Raw genomic sequence first — 10,843 nt, 5'->3', positions numbered from 1 at the left:
AAAAATGAGTTATATGGTTTGGCATGAAAATATAGTCAATGCCGCATTCTAAAGATGAGAAAAGCAAACCTTTGCCAGACATTGAGGAAGGTTTTCATTTATCGTTTTCCTGTACTTTGTCTTCAAAAGCTTTAGAAAAGTGAAAGCTATTGTTTTAAATTAATTTTCACTTTTAAGCTTTATTTTTTTTGCATTGGCTCAAATATTTATTCTGCATTTGAACTATGGAAAAGCCTCTAAATACAAGAGCACAATCAAGATGAAAACAAGAGAAGGCTTTTTGGCCCGTCTAGTTTGGTTGACGGTATTTTCAAGTTTCTCATCCATCCATCAGATTCCACAACAAGAAAGGGCTGGATAACTTCCTTTGTCCCAGGCTATTTTAAGCCGGTCTCCTTAATTAAGCAAATACTGTTCCTGGTTACTGTTGTGTATTATAATTACGAGGGAGTGACCAGCATCAATATTGTATGTCAACATCATGGCTTGCTTATGTGTCTGAGTAGCTGTTGCTACTCTTAGCTGAGTGTTTCAAAGAATGAGCAATATTAAGGACAGGCAATATCGAAGAAAGTCAAAACCAGCAGTTAGCAGGTAATCCCATTCTATGTTTTTCTTCCTTTTTTAACTTTGTAAAGAAATGTGGGTACTTCATTTCTCCTTCACATAGTGCTCTAGCAGTGAATAAATCCAAGTCCCATATAAACCATTTTTTACTCTTTCTGTTGCAGTTTACTGTGTTGTACAGTAGCTTTCTCTCTGCCTGGAGGGATGCATCTGTCACAAACCAAGGACATGGAAAAAGTTTGTTTTATTGATTAATGCTGTTGATTTTAGTCATTAAAAATGTGTATTTTCTAAGTTATGAACAGCTAAACAGTAAGTTCTGCCATATCTATTCTATCTGTGGACTTTTCTGTTTAATGCCCAGACTGGCATCTGGTAAACGTAATGGAAAACATTAAGGTAGAAAAATCAAGCCATAAGGATACAGTTTTATTTATGTTTCTTAACATAAATTGAGGATCTTCGAAACCTTAATGAGGGTATTATTCCTTGAAAATTGTTTTGTACATTGTATTTACAGTATACCTGAGAGTAGCACCCATTTTGACGGCTCATGAAGCTGTAATGTATTTCACAATGTAGTTCAGGTGGGTAGCTGCGTCAGCATGCATAGGCTGCAAAGGAACAAGTAATAGGTTTATTCCATGCTGAAAAAAAAAAGAGAAAACACAACATTTTGGCTGTGGAGCCTTCATCAGGTGTTTCACAATGTGCTTTTTTTGTTTAATTTTAGCTGTAGTAATACATTCCAGAACGAGAGTTATGTAGCACCATGAGCAAGGCCCTTAACCCAAACTGCTCCAGGGGCGCCGTACAATGGCAGACCCTGCGCTCTGACCCCAGGCTCTCTCCATATCTGTGTGTCTCATGGAGAGCAAGCTGGGGTATGCGAAAAGATAATTATTAATGCAAGAAATTGTAAAGGGTTAATAAAGTGATATTATTTATTATTTATTTAACCTGCCAAACCCAAAGCTAGGGTTAGGGTTAGGATTGTTTGAAAACATAGAGGATTTTTGATGCCATGGCTGTGTTTTAGGGCAGAAATTAAATTTAGGAAAAGCAATATTTCAATGTAATGTTCACTTTTTTTTTCTTGCATATTCTGCATGGTTCCATACACTGCATTGCCCCAAACTGTTGCATTTGGCATTGAATGCACTGGCATTTTAACAGATACAGCTCACATTTATTGGGTATTCCTGACTCTTAACCCTAAAACCATACTCAATAGAGCACCATTCAACACATATTTTTCAATTACAGAATGCTTGTCAAACAATAAAATTGTACCATAGTTGATACAATTTATTTGATTAGGCAAGGTTGCTGAGTCTTTTCAAACTAATATGTTGATGTCTTGGGTTATATTTCCCACTCAAAAGAGTGGAAAGGCTGCATTACTTCTTTGAAGAAAATCTGATCCCTAACCCTAACCTGCCAAACCCAAAGCTAGGGTTAGGGTTAGAATTTTCTAGAAAACATAGAAGGTGTTTGATGGAATGGCTGTGTTTTAGAGCAGAAATGAAATTTAGGAAAAGCATTATTTCAATCTTATCCTCAATTATTTTGCTTAGGTGTCTCTATACATTGCATTGCTTAAGGGAAACTGCTTATGCTTTTCAAATATTCAAGTTTGCATTGAATGCATTGGCATTTTAAGTTACATCTAAAACTTACTGAGTAATCCCGACTTCACCTACTATACAGTATAAAGTATCGTGGTACCGACTCGTGCAACAAATTCAGTTAGGGTTTAAATTTTATGTCCCTTCCTGATAAAGCTGCAGGGTTTAGCCATTGCCAGCTTTAAATTGATAAAATAATCCTCAGATTTTAAATTGATGTGATGGAATGGGTTTATCTGTTGCAGATTGTCTAATTTGTAGTAGTTAGGCAGAAAAAAGGGGAACACATTTTTTGAAATGTTAATGCAAGTGAAAATGTTTCATTAAAGGAAGACGTTTAATTGGACTGAATTATGAAAAACAAGTGAGTTGCCCCTTGTGTTCTGCGTACACACTCTATGAAAGTTCTGAGTTTCTCCTGAGCTGGGGTATATGAGACTTTTTAAGCAAAGTTTATGGCACATGATCTGTAGCATACTGTATTAAAAATGCGTTTTACAGGATTAATTGTGTTAGTCAGAAATGTGACTAAAAAGTGACAGAAGTGAAACATAGATTTGTTGGTTGTTTAAGGATACGGAAACTACAAATTCAGACGAACAACTTTAAGCTGTTGATTATTAAAAGAGGTATGGTGCTGGAAACCCCTGGATGTGTGGTTGTGTACTTATACCAGTGACACAGCTTCAGGGATTAACTAATTAAGACTGCAGAGGCTGGTCATAGTGCTATAATGCTATCAATCATGGCTTAGTTCACCAATATTCTCATTCATGTTAATACAATATTGTATTATTATTGTTATAATAACCCAATATTATTATTATTATTATTATTATTATTATTATTATTATTATTATTAATAGCAATAATGTTTTTAATTTATTTTGTATTACTGTACGTATTTTAATTTTTCGTCTGTTGTGATGTCTTTGCTTATCTTGGGCTGGGCTGCTGTAACACCTCCGTTTCCCTTCGGGATCAATAAAGTCTTATCTCTCTATCTTATTAATAATCTCTTTAAAATATTCATTTTTCTATGGGTCGTAAGGCTTGATGAATATGGTTTACAAATAAATTATTTGCATACATACATGGTATAAATCTCTGCTTTTTAACATTCCTGAGAAAATGTTTCAAATTTTGTTTCCAGAATTGAAGAAAAGGAATGTCGATACACAGGTTGGAAGGTATGTGATGTGGAAGATGCAGTGGGTAAGTCAACAGATCAAGCTCACTCATATGTTAGAAATGTGTTGCTCTTTCAAAGTATGGTACATCCATATAAAATTAAAGCACCGGCCATATCTGTTCCTTTCCTTCCTAATCCTAATCTAATTCCTAACACATGAAGTAAAGAATGTAAATATTTTCATTCCTGACTAAGGGCTTGTATTCTATTCAACGTTTGCAGATAAAAAAAAAAAAGGAATTACTGTTGTATAAAGCAACAGATTCACTTGAGATTAACCACTACCCATTTTCAGGGTTAATGTTTGTGCCTGATGGTCCCTTAAAAAGAACTGTGCAATCAGATATTGATTGCTAACCTTGTGTGTGTACGCTCACCCATTTATTTTTATTTCCTTGTACCTTGCTCCTCAGCCTGATGATGCATTGCATGATAAAATACACTGCTGCAGTTGACTGCTGTGAGAACAAGCTAATCATTTACCAGTGGTATCTTCAGCAAATGGTACCATTCTGGGAAATAGCACCAGCCCTTCCAGCTACTGCTTTGTGGCACAGGATTTTCCATGACTTTTTGTGGAACACAAAAAATTACGTTAGTTGTAGTGTCATTTCTTCTTAAAAAATATGTATCAAAAATACCCAAAGGTATCTTTTCCTGCTAAAATAGAAACAGTACATACATATCTCCTTAGAGGTTACATATTCCAGAGTTCATGTGATCGTCAGTGGTTATCTTCTCATATTACAAATACTTCGCAGGGTTTGTTCTTCAAATATCTATTTAGCATTCTTGAGAGTATCTTTCTCTGCCAGTGTATGCTCAAAAGATTTGTTACTTTGAGTCAGCAGCTGGTGGATTTGGGTTTGATGCCAGAAAAGTTTTCTTGATTTTCTTCACTTTAGCTATTGTGAAGCCAAACCATAAAATCTGGCAATGTGCACTGAAGCACAATGCAGACCTCGTATTATTTCTGTGTACACTATTTCAACTCTATGCACAAAAAATCTTATTTTATATTCCTATTTTCCCTTTGTTATACAGTACGTTACATTTCTGCAAAACATCTCTTGAGATATGTTATGCATCAAATTCAAGGAAAATAATTCCTTGATGTATTTCAACACTATGACTTCCAGTTTCAAAAAGAATACATTTAGATTACGCTGCTCTCTGCCTATAAGCTTAAATCCTTTTCCATTAACTACCAAGAAATCATTCTAATCTTTATTTTTCTGTTATTAAAAAACATTTTTATAATATACTCTACTGCAATACACGTTATACTGGTAATGCATAAATGTGAATATAACAAAAACAAATATAGGAATAATTACAAATGAGAGGAGGGTATTTGTAATATTTAGCCTGTTTGTTAGTCAGTAGTAAATAGATCCAAATATCTTATCCAAGAGTTTCTTGAAAGAATCCAGGGTCCCAACTTCAATAAATACTGTACTTTGTCCACATTCTCACTCTTTGAGTACAGAAATGCATCCTGTTCTCCCTTTAATATAGTTTCTTAAATTGAGTAGTTTAAGTAGACCAGAATCCAGATAACTGATGTAAGTTAAAAGCAGTAGTGATTGTAGGTAATGTAGCTCAGATTCCATTTAGTACTTATTAACCAATTAACCATTAGTTGTTTCTTGTTCAAAGAATTCTTACAATTTGGTAAGATCTATGCCATAGATGATTTAAATTATTTTTTTGATTCATGTACTACAAGCTCATTGCCTGGAGGAAGGCAACCATCAGGCCTGGGACTCTAGAGGTTTTTCCCCCACTGGGAGTTTGTTTTCCTCCCCTTCACTTGGTTTGCTGTTGCTGTGCAATATTGTCATCTCTATAAAGAGCTGGGATGAAGAGTGGCAAACAAGAATCCATAACAAAAGGATGGATTGGTTGATTGATTAAAATGCATTACCCAAAAATGATACGCAAAAGATATTTTGTACAAAATGGGAGCTGCTGTCTGAAGTGGCTCAGGTCAAGAAAAAATATCAAAATGTGCAAATAGTCAGAAGAAAGCAAGCATCTACTTTAAAAAAACAACTCCTCTTCATTCTTGAACCTCCCATAAAACTAACACAAAATGAGAAGGATAAATTCTTTGTGGCCTCCTCTTTCTTCCTTGTGCAAAGAAGCAGTATGCTTTCAAATTCTATGAATGAGATAGCACAACTCTGGTTTACAAGACTGAAGCCTATTGCTGGCTGACTGTGAATGAGAAAATCCTATGAAGTAGATCTGCTAGGATGTTTTTCACAGGAATTAACCCTGGATACGTCCACAAAGTCATATTTAGGCTAAGATCTAGTAAGTGTCCATTTCACAGCTGACCACAATGTATTGTATTGACCCACTCATATTTTACAAGTGTTATGCGTCCTTCCAAATTAAGCTGTCCTTTCTCATAAGACTGGACAGAAACCCTTAAAGAAATGTCCTACAGTATACTAGCGGGATAAAAAAAAATAAAAAACCTTAACTTAATTCTGAACTAATTCTGTGCACAGTCTAAAGTACAGTATCTGACACTGATATGATATAGAGTAATGTAAATGAGGTACAAAGGTTTTGATTTTCAAAATATTTTTCTTTATTTGTTCATCCATAAATGGAATACTTTTGTTATACAGCTACTGTACTTATTATATCACAACATTAGCAGCAACAGTTTCACTTCTTGTTCAAAATGTTTCCCTGTATAATTCAAGACCAAGGAATGTATTATTATTACGCACTAGAAAAAAACTGGACTGGAATTGATGTAGCTGCCATGTCTTTTTAAATTGATTCACCTTGACTCTCAGACAACAGAAATATGAATTTTGTACTGCATGTACTGTAAATGTATTTCACCTACAAAGCACAATTTATAAACAGAATTAACTTTTTTTTTTGCAAATGGCACATTCATTAATATTCTTATGCATTTACTTTCTTTGTAAATTATACGTAAAGAGCATATAGTACATTACATATGGAACCAATTTGAATTTTGTCTCTTTTCTCTCAGGCAGTCAGATTACTCTGAAACGTCAGTCATTACTTTAATTTACTTTGTGGCTGAAAATGACATTGAATTTGTGACCAAAACAAGCTTGTGTCAAAGATCAAGTACATTTTAAGTCCAATCTGAAGAATTGTGACACTACAGTGAAATCAGAATATATGCATAGCTTTAAAAGCCCAATTGTAAATTCTCATTATTCATGCTAAAATTGTACATGCTCATTACCCAAGTGATTCTTTCTGTTTCTTTTCTTTTTTTTCTTTAATTTAGCAGTCAGGGTCAATACTAGAGAAGGCTGCTGGAAGTACATTATTGATCTGCTTTTGCGGGGGTGTAGTTGGATCAGACATTTATAGTTATTGCTTCTGATTAATCATAGCCTTGACACAACTAAGCAGGCTCAGCAATTCTAATGTGCTTGCTTTGTAACACAGCCAAGCTGAAAAAGAAGTACATCCTCTCAGGAAATATTTTGTTCTGTGATGATTAAGAGCACAACCAGGGCATGGAATATAAAAAATATATACATGTACTGTACGTGTGTATTTGTATATGTTATGGACATAGACTTTGCATTCAGTCCATAATAGACATTTACATTTATTCTTCTCAATTTTTCATTATTTCATTTTGAAGTTGTATGAATCTGGAATTGGCCCTGTTTTCAAAATCTCTTTCTCAGTTCATGATCTGGAGAAATCTAAGACTGAAATATTTCAGTGGTGTTTGTCACAATAATAAATGTCATAAATGTGGGTTCAGCTTATTTTATCGGAAGGTTGTTTTGTATGCTAAGTAAACAATTATAAGTCTAAGTGCTTGTGAAAATAATATAACCTCATTTATACAGAAAAGCTTCCAACTAGAAACTATAGCTGCATTACTATAATTTATTTTTCCTTTTTAGTAAAGAAACATTTTGTATTTTTAATTTTATTTCAGATACTGAATTTCTTGGAATCCCAGAAGTTAAATCGGTACGGACACAAAAATGCAGAAGCCTAGATGAGAACAATATTGTTGTATCATCTCATTTACTGGTTGAGCCTCTGTCATCATACGTCCAAGATGGGCCTCTTAAAGAAGATCTACAAGCAACAAGACAATTGTCTGCCAAGTGTTTCTCATTTGAAAGCTGCTCCACAAGAGCTCTCAATGTTCACCAAGACAAACAGTTACAGAGCACACCCAACACTGCAATTAGAATAGATTCATTCCTTCCAACAAACACTGAGCCAAGAAGGGCACACAGGTGCAGGAACCCCAGTGATACTTCCTTCAAATTTTCAGAGATTAAGCAGATCCTATCTCTGACACATGGTAGCTTATCAACCCCATTTACCCAGAAAGCTATGCAAACTGCTATCAGCAAAGAAAAAGATGCCAAAGTAACATCACACCATCTCACCTATACCGATTGTGTATTTCAGGGATTTTCAGCAGTGTATCCAAAAGAAACGGTACCAACCACACTTCAGGACTTTAATCACAATAATTTTTGTGCTGACCATGCCATGCTAAAGTCTGCATCAGGAAGCAGCATATCTGATGAAATAAGAGCACTAAGCAATACTTCACAAAGCTGCAGTTCCATGATTCTTGGAAATAATTTTAATGTAGGTGACCAAATAAAGATCAACCACATACAGCACCCGTTGGACCCTGGAACCTCAAGTTGCTGCAGTCCAAATTGCTGTTTGGGTTTTTTAGTGCAGGCCATGGCTCAGCACAACTTACAGTGCATGCCTTCTTCTTTGCAAAGGGTAGTGATTAAGAGATGTCATCCAAACAAAGGCCAGCATTCCACCAGGCAAAGAGGGAGAAACATGTCATACCAACAGAATCAACAAGTGATTGAAATACCCTGGAGGAGAGTTCAAAGGGACACAGCGAGATTCTCAGAACAAACCATTGGCAGTGGAAAACAGAGACCTGAGGCTATGGTAAGCATATGTTTCTTGTGCATTGACATAGAACCTGACAGAGCACAGGCACACTTGAATAAACTGCAACTTTTCTATTTATTACTGAACCACAAGAAGGAGAACATGAAAGCAGTAGGTCAGTGTGAATGTCAACAGTGATATTTCCCAATGGTCCATGCATGCGACATACAGTAAATATGGATCACAAGGTACTGTATAACGCACTAAACTCACAGATGAAGGAACACCTCGGATAGTCTGTAACTAATTCTCATTGGGAGTCATTTAAATATTCTTTAAAAACAATTCTTTGTGTGTATTTCTTCACATGCACATATTTTATGGTATTTGTACTTTCTATGACCTCTAAAGTAAGCTTCATGCTTTCCTAATCAAAAGGTGGAATTCTTCAGCAGATTCATACCTAAAAAGTAAATTTGGGCTGATATTGATTAGGTACAGTATATAGGAACAATGAATACTATTGGTCTGATATACATGTACAAGCAGTATACTATATAGAAGGCTATAAAGTAAAAAAAATCAAGCTCTCAAGCTCTGTGCACAGGCACTTTCATAAATCTATCCTGGACTCCATTTCTTCTTGAACAAACAGACACTCCCCCCAGTGCAGCTGAGATCAGGGTATGATTAGCAGAGTGTAAAATACAAGCTGTCATTCTCCATTTAAAACCCTTTGGAGATTTTGCATAGATTAGAAATGTATTACGTGATTAATGGAAGAATAAGTGTCTTTTGGGAAAAAAAAACGTTCTTTATAAGTTGATATTGTCAGTGCAACACTTATAACAATCAGCAACTCAAGTAAAAATCCTTGGATACTAAATGTTATTAAATATACCTTATATATATAAAGAACAAATATATTTTGGATCATTTTGATTTATTGATAAATAATGACCACAATTCAATTGAGTGGCATTTGTTGCATAAACACTACATCCCATAGTTTGAGAATTGTTTAAGCACAGATCATAAAATGATTTAAGCTCCTGATTTTTAAGACGGATGTAAAATGTAAACAGACAAAGCAAAACACAGAAAGGAAACAACATATCCCTGTTATCAAAAGATCCATGCCTTTATATTATCAGCATGTTGGATGCTAGACTAAGTGCATGCACTGTCACTCACTGTCGGGAGTGTTCACAACCAGCTATTTCTAACTTGTCAAGATATTACAGCCCAACACAGACCATGAATTACAGGCCACGATCTGGAAGACCACAAGTCACAAGTCAAGTGATTGGGGGGGGGGGTCTAAGTTTAAGGGTCTGGGCAGATACAGTATATCTCGTCAATACAGACGATCCCCAAGTAGTGATTTATGGTAACCTGACTGCAGGGTTCTACATTAAACATGCGATCTCACTTACTGCCCTTCCTGTAGGCTCATATTAATGTAACAAGTGTTACAGCGGGACAATATACATCTCCATGCTGCTTGTGTAACAATGGCTTTCTTGTGAGATGAGAATGCAACAGTTAATACATTTAGTAGTAGAAGATAATTTAAGAATCTCATGCAGCTGCCTCTTGAGAGAAGGCTATCACAACATTTTATGTATGTAAAGTACTTCCTGTTCTCATTTAAAATGCATTTCCAATCAGTTTTCTCGTGTCCTCTGGGTCGTGTTTTCATTTTGATTCTGAAGCAGTGTGCCGAGTTGACATTTGGCTCAGCTCCCCTCCTAGTTTTCTCTCTTCAAGGCAAAATATTCAGTTGTTTTAGTCTGTCAGTGTAGAATAGTCATCTAAGCCCCTGTTTGCTTTTCTCTGGACTGATTCAAGAGCAACAGTACATTTTTGTAATATGGTAACCAAGACTGGAAACAATCCCCTAAACCCAGCCTTGCTATTATTCCTTGAGTTAAATTGAACATTATATACTAATGGAGTAAGTAAAGGTTTATTCCATGCTGAAAAGAGAGGAAAAAAAACACAACATTTTGGCTGTGGAGCCTTCTTTGGGCGTGTCACTTAGTGGCTACGTACTTGAACTGTATTATATACTGTACTAATGTTTTGTTTACCTTTTTATTGCTTCCCAGCATTGACTAGAAAATGTAAATGATGGTGAGGATGGGCAGGGATGACATCTGGAGTTTAGGGATTTAGAGACCAGTGAACAGGCACGTGCTTGGCCAGGCTCTAAGACAGGAATTACACAGAATATCACAAGACCGCTTCGGCAACCTGATGCAAAGCATGCATCACAGATGTACAGTACAGCTTGTATTACTTCCAACAGTGACCATGCACTCTATCAACTTGTGGCTGTTACAGAATACTCCCTGCTGATCAGCCCCATTGGTTACAAAGAGAAATTACTTACAAATACTTTCTGTTTTTTGGTATTTTTCATAAGGGATCTTTTCTCGCTCACAAATGAAATCGGAAAGCCTTGAAGAAAGCAATTCTAAATAAACTAGGGTCCAGGGTAATCAATTACTAGCTTGCAGGGAAATGACATTTTTAAAATGCTTCACAA

At 35.6% G+C, this 10,843-nt stretch overlaps 1 protein-coding gene across 2 annotated transcripts in view; it reads left to right on the top strand.

Moving 5' to 3' along the window:
* The first annotated feature begins 452 nt into the window (after window positions 1-452).
* The window catches only part of LOC148651950 (uncharacterized), a 56,031-nt gene continuing 45,640 nt past the window's right edge, over window positions 453-10,843 (top strand). For both annotated transcript variants that reach the window (XM_088598316.1, XM_088598315.1), the window contains exons 1-3: window positions 453-594; window positions 3,349-3,410; window positions 7,349-8,349. In XM_088598316.1, the coding sequence (XP_088454442.1) occupies window positions 539-594; window positions 3,349-3,410; window positions 7,349-8,349 (1,119 nt within the window). In that variant the 5' untranslated portion in view covers window positions 453-538. The remainder of the gene's footprint in view (window positions 595-3,348; window positions 3,411-7,348; window positions 8,350-10,843) is intronic.

Source organism: Lepisosteus platostomus, chromosome 11, assembly GCF_059453375.1.
Source record: "Lepisosteus platostomus isolate fLepPlt1 chromosome 11, fLepPlt1.hap1, whole genome shotgun sequence".
NCBI lineage: Eukaryota > Metazoa > Chordata > Actinopteri > Semionotiformes > Lepisosteidae > Lepisosteus > Lepisosteus platostomus.
Note: the sequence above shows the minus strand (reverse complement) of the source record. Positions and strands in the feature narration are given on the sequence as shown.